The sequence below is a fragment of the Canis lupus genome, chromosome 29 (assembly GCF_011100685.1).
Source record: "Canis lupus familiaris isolate Mischka breed German Shepherd chromosome 29, alternate assembly UU_Cfam_GSD_1.0, whole genome shotgun sequence".
In the NCBI taxonomy this organism is placed as follows: Eukaryota; Metazoa; Chordata; class Mammalia; order Carnivora; family Canidae; genus Canis; species Canis lupus.
The window spans coordinates 18060818-18080582 of NC_049250.1; the positions used below are offsets into that span (position 1 = coordinate 18060818).

General features: G+C 33.9%; 1 protein-coding gene across 1 annotated transcript in view; it reads left to right on the forward strand.

Moving 5' to 3' along the window:
- PREX2 (phosphatidylinositol-3,4,5-trisphosphate dependent Rac exchange factor 2) overlaps nt 1-19765 on the forward strand; it is a 276462-nt gene that overhangs the window by 124465 nt on the left and 132232 nt on the right. Inside the window, 8 exon segments of the mRNA XM_038579474.1 lie at nt 571-674; nt 1421-1470; nt 4066-4141; nt 6743-6815; nt 10047-10189; nt 10291-10383; nt 12271-12419; nt 16841-16926. Coding sequence (XP_038435402.1) covers nt 571-674; nt 1421-1470; nt 4066-4141; nt 6743-6815; nt 10047-10189; nt 10291-10383; nt 12271-12419; nt 16841-16926 — 774 coding nt within the window.

Consider the following 19765-nt stretch of genomic DNA (forward strand, 5'->3'; position numbering starts at 1 on the left):
GTTACATATTAAAATTATATAATCTACACCAGAGTTCTAAACACAGATTAAACAGTCAAGATTGGTATATGTGTGGTCTTGGCCTGATTGCTGTGGGATAAAATAGATAAATACTAAATTTCACCTCTAGGACTGAGAATTGAATTATAACTTACTAATTAGATTATCTGCTTTTCGAAGGACAGTTTTTGCTCAACTTTGTGGCACTGTGAAGAAATAGAAAACACAACTTTGTATATTTATATAAATAATACACTATACACATACTCATGCTAACTAAATATTATGTATTTATATAAATAATACACTATACACATATTCATATTATGCTAACTAAATATTGCTACTCTATTTCTTAAATCACTATATGGAAATTATAAATATATAACAAAATCTTATCATGAATCTTTCTGTCAAAATACTGGATTGGTATTACTGTGTTAGGAAAACAAAAGTTTTTGGTAAATACAAGTTTAAATATTTGGGAATATGTATTTTATAAATTTATTTGTTTTTATTTGCCACATTTTAGATTGTCAATATTTTAATATATTGTTTCTATGTTCTTAGTTACTGATAAACACCAATTCAAGCCAGAACAGATGTTATATAGATTTCGTTATGATGATGGAACTTTTTATCCAAGAAATGAGATGCAGGATGTGATTTCAAAGGTAACAACCTCTCCCAGAATCTTTTATCAAGAGCAGAGTTCATGTCGTTATACTTCACCAAGATAAAATGCTGCTGAAAGACTTAAAAAAAAAAAAAAAAAGACTTAAAAAAAAATTCTTCTGGTGTAGAAAATAGCATTTGTAAGCAAGTCTCTCAATTTCTTTTTTGCTATTTAAAGAATTCCAGGGTTAGATCATTTTTTTTCATTCTCTTATGTAGTTCTAAATGGAAGTAATGAAATTGCATCACTCAGATTATATCCACTGAAAACTATGTCACATGTAGCAACAAGTGGCCATTATACTTGAATAAATTTTAAAAATACATAAATATATAAAATTTATGTAACATCAGTTTTCTTCGCATATTTGACAAAATTTATATTGATATATGATGAACATGTAGTGTGAGGTATTATTGCTGCATAGATTTATTTTCTGCTTGTGTTTTGAAGTTTTACATTTTAAGAAAAATAGTTTTAAAAACTTTTTCTATGTATATGTCATATGTATAAAATTCATATGTACAAATTTGACAAATGTCAAATTCATAGTACAACTTGGTCCTGTTTTTAATTATTTAAGTTATTTTTTCTGATGTAATACAACAGATGAATAACTTTTAAATGGTAGAGATTATATAGTGATTCCAGAATGTTGACAGTGGAATTAGTAGTCTCAAAATTTCATTAGTCTGTCCTTTGAGTGATCTTCCTTGTTTTTGACATATCTTTATTTTATAATAGGGAGTGAGATTATATTGCCGTCTCCATAGTCTGTTTACTCCAGTGATTAGGTGAGTCTGATTTCTAAGTTCTGGGCAACTTACTTGGAAATATTTATATTGCATATTAGGTAAGCATTGTTCAGCTGCAGACTCTTGGCTTATTTTTCTTCCATAAGTGAAAATTATACTTTAAAGATTATTTTAAGTAATAATTGATCTGAAAATTTTTCTAAATTTTGTGAGGCTCTAATTATACAGTTTTTTCCATGGCTTTTTATTCTGATTTCTAAAATTATTTGCCACTAATTCATACTAAATTATAGACTTCATAATGAAATAATCCACATTTAGTTAATATTTAGTTAATAATAGTTGACTAGGAGATGATTTTGAAATATTATTTCCTATAAATACCACTATGATTATTATATATTGATTTTTCTTCATCAAGTTGTATAATCACATCTTTGGCATGTATTTTCACAGTATTTTCTTCTAACAGTCTTTTTTTCCAAAGAAAAGATTTTGTACTTGAAAATTAAGAATTAATTGGAGTTAAAAAGTAAAATTTTATAATTTTGTTCTCTAACATGATTTTCCTTTTGAAGAGATATGCCTTTTTTAAAGTGGAATCATAATTAATTTTCAGTTTATCTCTCCAGAAAGACATCAGAAAACTGAGTTTTGTGTTATGATTACTAATAGAAGAGATGTTCTGGAATATTATTGTTTTTTTATGAAATATACACTGATAGAATGTAGTATGATGCTACGCTCATTTCAAATGGCCAGATGTCATCTAGAACTTATTGACTGAAACTTAATATTCAGGACCAAAAAAAAAATATGGATGCTTCATTTCCAAAATGAATAAAGAGTCTTTTCAGTCATGGCTATAGAATCCAAATGTTTGATGTGCTGGTGTTTCTATTTTTCATTCTGGTTTCCAATTCCAAGGAAACTCAGAACTTAAGGAAAAAACTATCCACAAGTGACTGTTTAAGTGTATTGTAATGCTCACTAATGTTTTATAGAGAACACAGTGCAGATCCTTGAGGAAGAAACAGAATCTTATCCATTACTCCTAAAAATGCCTTTTCACAAATAGGCTTCCTTAAAGTGAAAAGAAGTGAAAATGAACCCATATTTATTGATTCCCTACTAGATTTCTAGCATAGCCACCCTGCAAATATTTTGGATAACCTAATACTAAAAGATGGTTACTTCACTCCATAGCAAGTGGGTACTTAAATTAGTTTTTTCTGCTAAACTCAGAAAAAAATAATGCTTACATTTTTCATGTTACCTGTGTATATATAGATTTTGTATGTGAGAAAATGTGCTCTGAAAATGTATTTTAGCCATATGGGATTTCTTATCAAGAAGGTTACATTCCATAAGAGCTGATAAGGAATTGTTCTTTGGCTAGTAATGACAATTGTTTATGAGCTGTCAAGGAAAAATTTATGGGAAAAAAACCATAAAACAGATGGAATGTATGATAGTCATGCTTTTAATATGTGTGAACTCAGCTTACAAAAAGAAAAATTATTTGAGTGAAGAATTCACTGACCCACATGTGTTTTATAATATCCTGACTACCCTTTCCCTTCTTACTGAAGTTTATGGAAACCAAGATGAAATGGGCAATGAGGTATCAGAAACATGGAGATAGATTTAAAAAGATTTTTTTTTTGAAAAAAGAATCTGCTATTGATTACTAGCTAACTTAGTGTATTCATTACTAAGATCTCAGAAATTTCAACCATTTTTCGGGGACTTTTCCTTTTATGAAAGTAGATAAAATGATGTCAGTATTAATTGTCAATTGCTGACAGGGGCTAAAGAACTGTGAATAGAGCTAGTAATTATTTATTACTTCAAGTTGTTTGCAGTTCAGATCTTTTGACATTTTGAAAAGACTGTCATTTTCTCTTTGATCCAGGCCTGCAGAATGAATGCATTATAGATTTCTGCTCTGAGGGCCCCATTCTGATCAAGAGCACTTGTTGGTGTCTAACTTCACTTTGAATGATTTCTCAGATCTGGAAAGTTTACTGAAAGTTGAGGCTAATGTAGAATCAACTGGTTCCCTTGGTTTCCTGGGGATGTGGTATCACTTGTCCATGTTCTGATCAGACAAGATGAATGACAGGATTCTCAGCATGTTTACCTCAGGCAGACCTGCTGTCTGCTACTGCAGCTGAGCCAAATGGAATAATGCTCCTGTGTAAATCCAGCCTTCCTGGAGAATTCAGGAATGAAAGGATTGCTTTATTCTCCACATTTTGATGAGATTTTTTTGGTAGACTCTATCTTGATTTTAAGGGAAGAATTCTATTTTGTTATTCTTTTAATGAGGTATTGTGTTTCTAGCTAAGTTATTACTAGATAATATATCAGTAATAATATACTTGTGTATAAGAAGATGTCAAAGGAGAAATGTCCTGTTTTGGTATCCTTGTCAGTCAGTTCTGATATGAGCTAATGAAGGAATTTTCAGGTATTATGTATACCTCGGAAACCTCTCTTATTTGCACATAATTTGGATGATACATTCAGATTATATTTAGTAAACTTTTCTGTTGTACACTGATATTAAATGAAATGTTTTCCTGCACTTATCCCCTTGCTTACTGGTTTTGTTTTCTTTTTCCTGTATAGAGATAAAGATTACCATCTAAGGACCTACAAATCTGTAGTCATGGCCAACAAACTTATAGACTGGTTAATTGCGCAGGTAAATAGACAAATAGAAGTTTCTGAGTTACATTCACTGCTGCTTTAAGCTTTGAGGTGATCAGGGTACTTTTTTTTTTTATCACCACGTGCAGATGACACACAGTAAAATAGCTAATATAAAGCAGAGTTAGGATTTGAATCTAGGTAATCTGACTTCAGAGTCTTCAAAGTTAATTTTTATACTATTCGGTCTTTCAAGAGAAAGATGTTCCTATTTTTAAAATATCAACTGAGATTCATCAAAAAAACTAAGTGTAGGGTATCTGGATGGTTCAGTCAATTAAGGGTCTGACTTTTTCTTTTTTTTGTTTTGTTTTGTTTTGTTTTGTTTTAAAGAATGCATCCGACTCTTGATCTCAACTCACTTCTTGATCTCAGGGTCATGAGTTCAAGCCCCACATTTGGCTCCATGCTGGGCATGGAGTCTATTTACGAAAGAGAGAGAGAAACAGAAAGAGAAAGAAAGAAAGAAAGAAAGAAAGAAAGAAAGAAAGAAAGAAAGAAAGAAAGAAAGAAAGAAAGAAAGAAAGAAAGAAAGAAAGAAAAGAAAAAAGAAAAGAATAGAATCGAATCTTAGGTTTAATTTGAATATTACTGAAGAATATCTATGCACATACACTAAAACCTCTTGTATGGTTTGTTTTCTAATTTGTTTTAAGATACTGTTTATTAGTCCTAGCAAATTATTCTAAAATGCCTGTGCCTTTCTCTTGGTTAGATAATAATTGTGCTTTGACCATATAAGCTTTAATATTTATCTACGCTCATTTTAAATAAGAAAGTATGAAATTTATTGTTAATTGTATTTATTTAGCTCAGGAACTATGGTAGGTATTGAAAAAATGTTATTTGCAAATTAGGGCATCTACCCCAACATACTAGATATTCAAATAAAAATTTAAATGTTTTATTATACTGGGTCAACTAATATATGATCACTTGTTTTTCATTGATTAAAAAACAACTTTGATAGAACTTACTATTTTGGGGTAGGGGATATTGCTTGTTGAAATGTTATCATGCTTAGATATATATGTCTATTTCATAAGCAGTTTTACTTTTTTGTTATTAAAGAAAGTGGTCTATTCTTTGTTAAATATGAATAACATTTGATAATCATAATTTTTGCTTCAATATTGTTTAATATTTGATTCATTTGTGCACATAAATGTTGAGATTTTTATTATGTAATATTAATTTCTAGACTACCCAAGACTGCTTATTTTTGAATTTATAGCACTTAAATGTATTTTATTTAGAAGTTAAGATTTTAGATTAAACCAAACAATTATTTTTATATAAAAACTGATTCATACATGCAGTGGGTTTACTAGAGTCAGAGCCTTTTTCAATATTATGGTCAAATGTGCATCATTAGAATTGGTTCTGTACTTGGTGTCAGAGTTGGCATTTTACATAGAAATTATAATCTTATAGAATTCACATGAACTTGTTGTGTATGTTGACTATGTGAGAAAACTGAAGAAAGTTTTTTGAAGTGAAGATTGGTGCCTAATAAATATTTAAAGTTCAGGAACCAGTGAGCAGCTTTTTTTCTTCTTTTTTTTTTGGCATTGTTTTACTTTTCAAATGTGAGTATTAGAATAATAGAACAGGCTATCCAAAAACTGGACCATATTGCAATTATTTTTTTTCTTCAGGTTTTCTTAGTGGCCTATTATGACAATTTCTTAGAAGTGGTACATACTAGAAATTGGGGTGATGGACTGGGACTCAGGTAATCTACTACCAGATGCTTGTTCTTCTGATTAGTTATGTAAAGTTGAACAAATCCCTTCATTTATCTAGATTTTTATTTTCACAACGGTTTACTACTTAGCGAATTATTATCTAACAGTAAAAGGCACAGGGACATTAGAATAATTTGGTAGGACTAACATTAGATACATACATATATGTACATATGCCTATTCCTATATATGAATCCATACTTATATGAACAAAATAGAAGTTTTCTAGATAAAAACATAACAGAAGCTTGGATTGGGCTTTCATTTTTTTCTTCATTTATATGATCTGATTATTTTTTCTGCAAGATAGTAAAAGAGAAGCTTGCATTTACAAGCTCAGCTGTACAAATTACTTTTAGGGTCTTAGAAATCACCCTACATTAGTAGAGTTTTTTAGGGGTCCTTTAAAGAGCAAGGCCATTTAGTAGAGGAATGTGATAGCAGAGATCATGCATAATGATTTTTCGTTAACTTTATTTAGTGTGTTTTCAATATATAGGTTGTTTTCTTGTGGTACAATTGGGATACAAGATTTAAAAAAAATGAGAGAAATGGATCATTTGTGGTATCAACAAATTTTAGTTACTTATATATTTTCATGTTTAATACAATATGGTTTTTCTCAGGAAATATTAACTCTTTGCTTTTCACTTAATGTCAAAAAAGATGTTTTCATAATTAAATAAATGTTTTATAGCAATTAGGTGCATCATGAGCTTATGAATGCGATGTGTGCCTTAATAAATGACTGGCTCTGTCAGTATGGTGCTGGGAACATCAAATGTCATAAAGACACAACAAAGCCTTTAGTTGCCTATTAAGATATGCCATATTTTTGTGGTTAACAGGGGGATTGCCGCACCCGAGAAGAAGCAATGATATTTGGTGTCGGTCTCTGTGACAATGGATTTATGCACCATGGTAGGAATTTTTATTCTGGGAGATTACAAATGTATTTTACTGTTTTGTTTTTGTTAGGGCATAGGGAGTATCTCATTCTTTTAGTGAAGTCATTTAGAGATGAACCAACAAGACTGTATGGGTCTTGCCATGTATCCATGCTACATCATAGCTGCATTCAATTTCACCGCTGGTGCCATTCCAATGTCTAGTTGCTATTATCTACCAGTTGCTATGACTTCCCTTCTATTTTTCTAGACTGATTCCAGAAGAACAAAATCTTGAACTAAGAAGTTGGTTTTTTTTTAAGTAGCTTCTAAAAAAAATTGAAATTGTTTTAGATCAGACTCATGGGTTTTTTGAATGTCAGTATATATTTAAAATGATTAAATGAAAGCATATATTGTCAGATAATTATTGTTCTTTTTAGAAAAATGCTTTTAAAATTATCTCAGAGAATAAAATTATAAATCTATGGAAAAAAATGTCTTTCATATTGGCTACTAATTAAAGATTTTGTTGTTCGATGACTTCATTCCCCCTAAATTTATAAAAATAATGAGACTTAGTTTTCCCTCTCTATTCATAGCATCTTATAGATTCCACAAACCTAATCTTTTGCACTGTTTGCATGTATATAACATATATATGTATACTTATAAACACATTTGGGTTATGTATATATACCTATTTGCCAGTTACTTTCAGAAGGTTATTACCTTTTTTTAAAAAAAAAGATTTATTTATTTTAGAGAAAGAGACTGGGAGAGAAGGCAGAGGGAGAGTAAGAGAGAGAATCTTAAGCAGATTGCCTGCTGAGGGTGGAGCCTGACCCCAAGCTCAATCTCATGACCCTCAGTTGGTTGAGCAATCAAGAGTCAACTACTCAACCAACTGAAACAATCACAAGGTCATTACCTTTTTATGAAGAAGGAAGTATAACAAAACTTTCAATGATATTGAGAGCATTTTTGGTTAGCCTACATTCATTTGGGATTTCCATTACATCCCACTATGTATCTCTAGAGCACTATATGAGTTGTGATAGAGAAATATCAGTCTTTGAAGAGCAAACTATTGACTGGGAGAATTGACATTATTATGGGGAATTAAAACAATAATATCAAGCTGAAAGCCTTCAAGTATTTTAATTTTCTTTTTTTTAAGATTTTATTTATTTATTCATGAGACACACACACACACACACACACACAGAGAGAGAGAGAGAGAGAGAGAGAGAGAGAGGCAGAGACACAGGCAGAGGGAAAAGCAGGCTCCATTCAGGGAGCCCAACGTGGACTCAATTCTGGGTCTCCAGGACCACGCCCTGGGCTGAAGGCAGCACTAAACCGCTGAGCTTCCAATTGTTTTTCTTTTTAAAACATCAATAAGCAGTAACTTTATCTAAATATTTATGTCAAAATATTGAGTTAAGGGTGCCTGGGTGGCTTAGTCGGTTAAGCATCTAACTCTTGATTTTGGCTCAAATCACAATCTCGGGTGTGAAGTCAAACCCATTGTTGGGCTCATGCTGGAGGTGGAGCCTGCTTGAGATTTTCTCTCTCCCTCTCTGTCTGCCCCTCTCATATGCCTAAATAAATAAATAAAATAACAAAAAAAAAATAAACTATTGAGTTAAGAACAATAGTTTCCCTACAAAAGTCTATGTCAGTTAAGCACAACAAATTTGGCTCCTGCCTGTCTTTATTGATATCCTTTCTCACTCCTGTTAGGCATAGTATTTTGTAGAGGAAAATAGCAGTAGCAAAACACCATGTGAGTTTTGTGGAAGCACTTGGGTCATGTAGGCAAGACCTAACTTGATCTCAAGTAGAATTTTCATTTCTGTTGTCAAATGTGGCATGTTACTTTTTAATTGGTGGTTGATAGTTTTCAATTGTTAACCCAAGTTGCCAGCCAGTCTTCCATCCAAAGATCAATACATATATCACCAGTTATTATTTGGAACTCTGTAATAATAATGAAATAAAATAGTTTTGTATTGCTTTCTGTATGTCCAGTTAATCACACTTGTTACTTCATTTTTGGTTCTGTGCATTATGAAGAAGGTTTTATTGCCCCCCCTTTTACTGATGAGGAAACTACAGTTCAAAGAGTTAAGTAACTTTCCCAAAGTCACACCCAGAATCAGACCCAGACCTGGAGATTTGTCTCATCTTAAGCCAAACCTTGTACAGTGCCATGGGACCACTGTCTTACCTTTAGTTTCCCAGCTCAATGAATTACCCTGTTCCAACAAGTGTGTTTCTACCTACCAAGGAGAGATAAATAGAAATAGAGAAGATTTCTCTTTCAAAACATTTTGACAGCTGTCAGGATCTCACTGAATATAAATTTCTCTCCATTGGTATTTAGCCTTATTTTTAAAAAGATTAATGAAACATAAACCTTATGTCATCAGGGCGTGTCAGGGATCTTAGGGACTTGGGGGGAACTATTAACATACATAAAAGGGGGGAAATGACCTTTATTGAAATAAGATTATTTGAGAATAATGTTTTGAAATAGAAAAAGACTAGGAATTAGTGGAAACTAAAATTACATTTCACCCAGAAGATCTATTTCTGGTTTGAATTGTTGATAAAAGTGACCACAGTGGGAATGGCTCACACACATAAGAGCAACACTTACTCATTTGAGTTTTCCCATAATTGTTCAGGATATTAAAAACTTACTTTGAATGTTTACTACAAATTCAAAACACTGTAGGTTTTTATGTTTTGGATTGCATACATTTTTTATTCATTATAATCTTTTATTAAATTTGGGTGAGTACAAAACAGTTAAGTTATGAAAAAATACTTAAAAATTCACAATTCTTTAGTTAATAATTATTTATATTTTTATATTTTAAAGATTTTATTTTATTTGTCCTTGAGAGACAAGGAGAGAGAGAGAGGCAGAGACACAGGCAGAGAGAGAACCAGGCTCCATGCAGGAGCCTGATGTGGGACTTGATCCCGAGACTCCAGGATCACGCCCTGGGCCGAAGCTAGATGCTTAACTGCTGAGCCACTCAGGCATACCAGTTAATAGTAATTTAAAAGAATTATCAGTTTAAAGCTGTCAGAAGAAATAGAACAATATCATAGGGATACTTGTGAGTGAAATTTCTTCTAAGAGTATGACATTGAGGTTATGGGACAGGTATTCGTTTACTGAATGTCTATTAATATGGAAAGTGGGTTCAATTTTTGGATTAATTGAAACTATTTGAATCTGTTTTTGTAGTCCTTGAAAAAAGTGAATTCAAAGATGAACCCCTACTTTTCCGTTTTTTTTCGGATGAGGAAATGGAAGGATCAAATATGAAGCATCGTCTAATGAAACATGATTTAAAAGTTGTGGAAAATGTTATAGCCAAATCATTATTGGTAAGCTTATTAACATGTATAAGTTTTCTTCCTTTATTCTGTTTGATTTGTACCTTTTTTCATAGTACCTTTATTAATAATGTTAATATTTTGCATTTCAGATTAAATCCAATGAAGGCAGCTATGGTTTTGGGTTAGAAGACAAAAATAAAGTTCCAATAATAAAGTTGGTAGAAAAGGGCTCTAATGCTGAGGTAATGTAAAGTAGCATCTTTATTTAAATTTCTTGTCCATGACATACAAATATAAAAGTTCTAAACAAATTGAAATTAGCTTATAAGTGTCTTTATTAAAAATAGTGTTTCTTGGGCAGCCCCCGTGGCGCAGCGGTTTGGCGCCGCCTGCAGCCTGGGGTGTGATCCTGGAGACCCGGGATCGAGTCCCACATCAGGCTCCCTGCATGGAGCCTGCTTCTCCCTCTGTCTGTGTCTCTGCCTCTCTCTCTCTCTCTCTCTGTGTCTATGAATAAATAAATAAAACCTTTAAAAAAATAGTGTTTCTGAATAATCTTACTCTGAGTTTCTACCAGATATTGGGATTTGTGACAGAGTCCATGTACTCAAAGATAGTTGAAAGGAAGTATTGTAAAGATTGATAGTTGTGAACTCTTAACCTCCTGGGAAGTCACATGGCTTATCCCTTGTCCCTGGGACTTCCCTGTTCATCAGTGATTGGGGGAACCCTATGGAGACTGCATTCAGTGAGACACTATTATGTATGTCAGATAACTGTTCCATTAAATCAAGGGCTATGTCTTTTATTTTCCTATCACTTTTGATTGTCCTAAAAATATATATATATATAACTTTCACCAGTAAAGCACATGTTTTAACTTATTTTCTCATTAGGTTAATGGCAAGTGATGTTCTCTCACGTCATCAGCCTTTAAAAAATGAATCTCCTGATCATTCATTGAGAATTATTTATTTAGTACCTATTATATACCAGGCAGTGTTCTAGGCTCTGGGAATACAACAGTGAACAAGAGACAAAATCTCCTGCTCTCACGGAACCTATTGGGATTGTTATATCCCACACATATCAGATTTAAAATGGTCTCACCTTGCTGTCTGGCTTGTAAAAATGCCTTAATCCTCAACCAAACTTCTAAATATATAAATCTTAACTAGAGAATGTGAGAATGAATGAAGCATGGCTTTTAACTTCGAATCTATTTAAGGTTGCCATCCATCCTCCTATCTGCTATTGCCCAAGGCCTTCATCTTTTACCAAAACACAAGCTCATGCAAGACAATGTTAGGTAGAGCACACTCATTCCAATTGAAATAACTCTGGTCAACTCATACTTTGTTAGTGGGCTGGACCAAGAAGGGACTATTTTTAGTAATTTTCTGCAAGAAGGAAATGTTTCTCTCAGACATTTTCTGTGGGTGTTCTTAGGGGACAGTTTCATCTGACTATGCCACTGATTAAATGCACTCTCTCAGGTTTTCATCATTTCTCTGGTAACCAAAACAGCATGTAGTTCGGAGTCAGTGGAATTGGTTAAGAATGGCGGCCTGGTTGGCATGGAGAGATGATGTCTTCTTTTATCTTTTCAGCCTCTGCCAATCTGTGCTTTCTGGAGCTCTTTTCCTGGGGTTCCAGGCCATTCCTCTCTCCTGCCCTGAAGATATCTATGCTGTGTCATGCTAGCAATACGTATTCAGCTGTCATTGATGGCTATATAGAGGTTGAACCTCTCTGAGTTAATTGGACATAAATGGAAAACAAAGTAAAAGAAAATTACCCTGGGGTTTGACTGTAGCTTAAAGGATGAAATAAGAAAAAGAACTATAAGGTACAAAAGAAAGAGGGTCACAGGAGGAGTACAAAATTAAGTCATAAAAGAAGGGGCAGGGAATTTCAGTACAAATGGGTGATCAAATTTAAAACTAGGTCAAAGAGAATAACTGTGTTATCTCCCCCACAGTTCTGTTGTGTGAAATTGTATAAAAAAACATTGCAGATGTGTTAAAATGTCAAAAATCTGCAAGTTCTAGGTCTTTTCAGCTTCTAATTCTGTGAAATAGATTCCTTATTAAAATATAATTTGATTTTTTTTTCTATTTCTCTCTTAGATGGCTGGCATGGAAGTTGGGAAAAAGATTTTTGCTATTAATGGTGACCTAGTTTTTATGAGACCTTTCAATGAAGTGGATTGCTTCCTGAAATCATGCTTAAACAGCAGAAAACCTCTAAGAGTTCTTGTGAGCACAAAGCCAAGGGAGTAAGTTGCATGATTTATGTGGGATTTAAAAAAAATTATACATAGGTGAATAAAATAGAAAAGTTAACTAAGTACATGTCTAGAATTAAGTATCTCATTGCTTGAGACATTTAAACCTCACCAAGATCACTAATACTGGTCTTTAAATGATAGGAAAAACTGCATCACTTATGATACTAATGCTTGCTACTCAAATCAGGTAGTTTCAGTAGAACTAATACTGTTTTTGCTGCCCATATTTTCTGGTCTAGGTTGGATTGAGTTTGATTAGAAGTGAAGAAAACTAGGAGAACACTTTATATTAAGAACTGCATTCACCATGTTCAGCTCTAAGAATTTCAGGTCTATAAGTTAGTTAGATATTAGGTTTGTAATTAAATGCTTATAAGAAATGGGAGCACAGCTAGGTGAAATACACTCACATGCTTGCTTGTACTTAGTGACATGTCCATTCTGTTAAAAAAAAAGTCTATCTACCTACCTACCTATGATTAGGAAAAAACCCTCATGTTTATTATAGCAAATTTAGAGAGTATAGATTTTTCTAAACAAAGATGTGTTTCTTATAATCATATCAGGCATTATTATCTTTTTGAAATTCAGTAATAGTTGATTTTTCTAAGTACTGATGCAGATTTACACAACCGTGTATTTATAAAATGGGATCATGCATTATAATCTGTTTTTTTTAATTAATAAGATATTATGGATATCCTTGGAAGACGTTGGTTTTTCTTCTGCAAATCATGATAGTCTAGTGTTCCCATATCATGTTTCCATGATTTGTTTAATCAATTAATTAATCAATATGATGAATAGAAAGCACTTAGCATAATGTCTTAATGTAGTATGATTATATTAAAATTACTGTCTAAAATTTAATTATGTCACTTATTCATAGTAATAAGCAACTAAGCCTCTGTATTCATTTTAAGGTAAATGAAGGTTACCACTTAAAAAACAAAAGGTTTAGTTTAACTACTTATGAAAATATTCTTACTATCTATAGAATACAATGCTTCCCTGCTTTAATATATATATTCATCAGTAACTGGGTGCACTCTTTATCTTAGGAATTGAAATGCAATGTAATGAGCTAGAATATATGTGCTGCTGAAGCGAGCATGCAATGTAATGAGCTAGATTCTTCAGCATTAAGTCATCAAGGTCGATGGTAAAACTTACCAAGGAAAGAGTGAGTGTGACTCATTAAAATTACTCATTTAGGAAAACTTTGGGCTGGAGGGCAGAGAATAACCATAACAATGTCTTCTCTCTCAACCTAATTTTGATCTATTACTCCCTCTTTATCCAGTCCTGTCCAGGGTAAACTCACCTTAGTTGCCTACCTCCGGACCCTTTGAGGACACTTAAAAGGAAAAGAGCAGACTGGAAAGGAATAAGAGAATAATAGTCCAAAGCATCCTTAGTAAACATAAAGGGCCTCCCCATGGCCCTATTGCTCCCTGATTTAACTCTGTAACTACTGATTGACTGATCATAGACATGTAAACAGCTGGATCACTCTGAAGTCCTCAACTTTAAGATTAAATAGATAGGGGCAAATCTTCAGTTCTAGAACTAATTGCTTGATGAGCAGCATTAGAACCTGTGTCTTCCTACTCTGTGCTTATTGCACAGTATCTGGAACCCAATATTTCTGGTCCAGGTTCAAGCTTCTCTTCCACCACTTGCTTGCTAATTATGTTGCTTCAACATCTTCATCCATAAAAAAATGAAGCTGATAAGACTGTCTATGTCATGGAGCTGCTGAGAACATTAAATAAATTTAGGTTTGTAAAGAACTTAGTGACCTGTTCAGCTCATCGTGTATACTCCAGTGATGTTATCTGTGATGCATATCTCTTCTTATTTCATTTTTTTCATTGCTTCCTTATTACATCAGGAGCATATTTTATATTTCAAAACCATTTTGATTTTGAAGATAGAGTACTGATTTTATCTTTCACTTTTAACTTACTTGAAATCTGTAGCCTTTCCTTTATGTCCTTATCCTAAGGTATGATTCCTATAAATCATTCTCCCATATTTTCTTACAGTGGCCCCTTATACTTGATGTGTAGTGTCTTGTCTGGGGAGGAAAAGGCAAAAATATGAGAAATAAATACAACTGTAGTTTTCTTTTGAGCATAGCTGTATTTTACACTTGATAGCATCAAAGAATTTTTCAAAAGGCTTTGTAGCAGATTATTTAGTGCACTTACTTTCTACACGAAACGGAGTGTTCCTTTTGTATAAACTTAATTCTTCGTTTAATAGACAATATAGTGGTCCCAGCAGGGAAACATGTTTTCCAAAGATCACTTTATGAAGAGAGTCCCAGTATTATAAGCAAAATGAATCTCATGGTGTTTTGTACAAAATTTTTAAAGAAATATATAATAATCTTCTTGAAGATTAGAGTAAGGTCAGCCTTCCCTAGCAATATTAGAAGATAGAAGACCTTGCTGTGAAAGAACCAAGAGGCTGCTATGAATTCCTCACAATCCAAAAGCAACAATAACGCACCATGGCTGGAAAGCTTGAAGTTATTTCAGCAAAAGCGAACTCTAGTTCATGATAAATAGAAGCATGAGCTACTTCTATTTTTTTTGCTTCATGCTCAGAAAACATATTTATTCCTTTTTCTTTTCCTTTTCCTAGTCAGTTATTTCCCATTTTCAGGTGTCTTTTATTTATTTATTTTTGACAGACACTAGTAACAAGGTGCTATTCCAAGCAAGCAAATACAGCCTTATACACCAGATGGTATGTAATTAAGGATAAAGGAAAATTAGTTCTGTGACCTCTACTCCACCAATATGTAGATCACTTCATAGTGTATAGCCTATTCACAGTATGTAACTTAATTCATAATACTACTTTCAAGTTTCCCTAAAACAGACAATTCCCATTTCTATCACCCAATTTTGGAAAGCCTGCCTCGGTTATATTTCAGATTGCAGGATCAGCCTCTGCCATCAGGCGCAAATGCCATGTATGGCTTTCTCAAGTGTCCTAGGCACGGTGTTGCTCAAACTGATCTAGCAGCTATTTTATAAATTGTAAGTAAGTGCTGTTGTACCTAACTTCAGGCTCTGTCTAATGTGCCCTTGAAGTGCTGCTGACATTTGTTTCATGATTAATTCGTCATCTTTTGGAAAACACTTTTGTTTCTTGGGCATCTAGGGCCATCCATCAAAATTTATTGCATTGCATTCGTTTGTCTTTGCTCTGTACTGCAATTTACGATAGTCATTTTTATTATTATAATGTTCAGCCTTATCTCATGTTCCCTGCTTTTCATTGTTGCTCTCTGATCTCTGGCTTCCTTCTGTGGAGTGGCTCACTTATTAGTGCCAAACTGGACATCCCTCATTGGTTTGTCATAATAGTTTCCTCAGGCTCTACTTTCCCTCATCTTGTTTTCCACATGGCTTCATTGAAAACATTTCTTTCCTTATTCAGGTTTTCCTTTTGATGTATTATTCTCTCAAAATTTCACTGAATAAATACTGAAGTTAATCACATTTTATAATTATTTTGAGGTAGTGTTTGACAGATCTGTTCTTCATAGAAGTAGCTTTTTGTTGTTGTGCTTTGATGAAATTCCCCACAGGTAGAAATGGATTAACTCTGTTTCTTTTATTATTTGTAACAAAGACATTTCACAGTGCTCTATCTTCTTTGTAACAGTAAACTAAGAAGTTGGCTCCTTAGTGGGTGGCTCTGTCTGTTAAGTGGCGGACTCTTGATTTCGGCTCAGGTTGATCTCAGGGTCCAGGGATAGAGCCTCTTGTATATCGCTGAACCCATATATCGCTGAACCCGGCAGGGAGTCTTAGGAGGATTCTCTCTCTCCCTTTGCCCCTCCCCTTGCTCCTGCTCTATCTCTTCTCTATCTCTCAAATAAATAAATACCTTTTTTTTTTAATGGTAAGCTAAGGAGAGGAGCTTCCATTTTATTGAAATGCCTACATGGTTCGTAGCATGTTGTAAGGCAATGGACCAAAGATTCCTCTTTTAGTCACCAATGACACCAGGCAAAATGAGTTTTAATGTCCTCTTTCTGTGGAAACAAGCTCAGAGAAGTTAAGGAGTTTGTGCAAGTTACTCAACCATCAAGTGACTAAATGAGGATTCGGAGCTAGTTTTGTCTGATCCCAGAGCCTGTTCCTCATTCAGCGTACACCATGCAATGGCCATGCTCAGTTAAGGATGTCTGTCATGTGTGCTGGCTGGGTGCCTTTGTGAGGGCATGCGCCCTGTTTGTCACCTGGTTTCTAACCCAGTCAGTATCTTTTACACAGTAAACCCCCCTACACATGTTGACTGAAAGAGTGAATAAAGTGTAGGCACCATTGTTTTAACCAACTGTGGCATTTTAAAGTCATCTTACCCTATTTTCTAACTGATTTTAGGACTGTGAAAATCCCAGATTCAGCTGAAGGACTTGGATTCCAGATCCGAGGATATGGCCCATCAGTTGTACATGCAGTAGGAAGAGGTGAGAAATTCGTTCCACGTGGCAAACAGCTTTTCAGCATGTTTGGATATTGCTGGCTGATGGAGAATATGTTCAAAATGCACATGATCATGTTGTCATGATTTTTCTCAATCATTTTTTACTTTATTAGGTCAGTGGCAGTATATTCCTAAAAAAATATTAAAAAAAAAACCTTAGGGGATCCCTGGGTGGTGCAGCGGTTTAGTGCCTGCCTTTGGCCCCGGGCGCGATCCTGGAGACCCGGGATCGAGTCCCACGTCGGGTTCCCGGTGCATGGAGCCTGCTTCTCCCTCTGCCTATGTCTCTGCCTCTCTCTCTCTCTCTCTCTCTCTCTCTGTGACTATCATAAATAAATAAAAATTAAAAAAAATAAATAAAAATAAAAAAATAAAAAAACCCTTAAAATTATAAGGCATATTTATCACTGTTAAAAACTGATGATGTGGATGGAACTAGAGGGTGTTATCCTAAGTGAAATAAATCAGTCAGAGAAAGACAAGGTACCTTATGATTTCACTTGTATGTGGAATTTAAGAAACAAAACAGATGAACATAGGCAAAGGGAATACTCTGGTTTCTCTTCAGATTGCATAAATCTTTTGCCTTTTACATAGGCAAAGGGAAGGAAAAATAAATAAGATGAAAATAGAAAAGGAGACCAACCATAAGAGACTCCTAACTCTAGGAAACAAATTGAGGGTTGCCAGAGGGGAGTGGGGTAGGTAGGGGATGGGGTAACGGTGATGGGTATTAAGGAGGGCATGTGATGTGATGAGCACTGGGTGTTATATGCAACTGATGAATCACTCAGTTCTACCTCTGAAATAATATGCTATATATTAATTAAATTGGATTTAAATAAAAATTAAAAAACAAAACTGATGAGAGAATGATGCCTCCCAATCACACTTTTCTGCATGTTTTCATGCAGTTGTTCATTTGTATTTTCCTCTGGTGGCAAATAACTATATTTTTGTCAGTAACTCAAAGATGTAGGTTTTCAGGCTTAAGAATGATCTGTGTCTTTTATAACCGGTTTCTATATGATTACTTCAAGTATTTATATAAATGAAGCATTTCATAAGCTATAAAATGCATTTTAAATTAAATAATAACTTACATTTATGTTTTATTCTTTTTTGTTTGATAGGTAAATAAAAATAAACCATTGATATCTCTTGTTATATGTATCTTAAATTTTGTATTATACTAACACTAGAAATGATTTAAGGAAATGACTGTTAGATTCCACATAGTATATAGCTTGCTGCTATAGAAAGAAATGTCACTATAAGCAAAGAGGCCATGCATTTATCTTAACAAGAGACATACATGATTCTCATTCTGAGAAAACATAAAATGTAAAGCATCTTAATATGATCACCCAGATATTAGACTGAAAAATTTTGAGAAGGTATTGCTATCAGAATCAAATGTATCAAGCACATACTAGCTAGACTTGTATTAGATTATAAAATTGCCTGTATTAGTGTATATGTGACAAAAATGAATCTTATTTCAAAAACTTGTCTTTTCACTGAGATGTTTAAAACATATAGACTAATAGACATTCAAAACCTTTCCAATAACTCAATATTATAAAACTGAAATGGGATATATTTCATACTGCAAGGGGATAGTTGGTACATCAAAGATCTTCATTTTCACTAAACAAAAAAGTGAGTCACATTATCTGTACTGTAAAATCACTGAAAACCTGAGTGAATCCAGTTGTGCCTCTGTCCTTATTACAATGTCTTTCAAAGAGCGGGGTTCTGTCTTTGGAACGTAGTTGTAGGGTAGGCCCAAATCTGGGCCTTTACTTCTGAAGACTAAAAGACAGAAATGCTCATGTGCTTTTCCTTTCAGATATATACTAAATGAAAAGATATTATTCTGTGGTTTCTTTTTGCACTGTAATTTTGCTGTAAGAAAGGAAAACTTTTCATTTTTTCTTCTTCAGCCCTCTCCTATGGCCATACACTAGAGTATATCTATATCTGAAATTTCACCTTTGGAATCTAAAACTCCAATATGCCAATTTCTTACTGCAATCACATCACTTTGATATTCTCAGCTTGTGGGGGTTCTTTTGTTTTGTATTTTGTTTTGTTTTTTTTTAATTCATTTGGGACCTCCAGCCTCTGGATTCTTCTCTGTTTCTCCTGGTTAGTTATATACCTGAAGACCCCCTTCCTTAGCCAGCTTTATCTCCAGAGTAGGTCCCCTGTCATCCTTGCCAGCATTACTAGGATCCTCGTCATTATTCTTCAGGTGTACCCTGTCATTTCTTTTTAGTCTTGGATCAACTTAACCATCTCTTTTGGTTTTTCTCCTGGGGACCTGGGAAAACAACTATCATGGATGTAGAATTAGTGTCATCCCAGTTCACCATCCTTTTACTGGGCCTGTCTAATGACTCAGCAATCTTTTCAAGTCTCTCATCATCTCCTTCTTTTTCTCCTCATTCCTCCTGTATCCCAAGATGAACTTCCTTTTTCACAGAAAAATCCAGGGTCGGTATGAAACCCTCAGAGTCCCACACCTTTTTCTGCATACCCGCACGTTTCACTGGCTCTTACACCTTCACTAGCTTTCTCCCACCCTAGAGGAAGAGGTCTTTTTTCCCCATTTTTAGAGTTCAAGGTGAATAGGTGTTCTAGATCCCATCCCTTCGGATACCTTCTCTGGAGTGTTACACTGTCAGATATCCCTCTTCCAGAATTTCGGCCTTTTCTCTTCATTGGATTAATATAGTACAGGCTGTGAACATGCTTAATTCTTTCCCACTAAAATAAACAAAAAGCAAAATGATCTCAAAGTAGAACAGCAAACACGG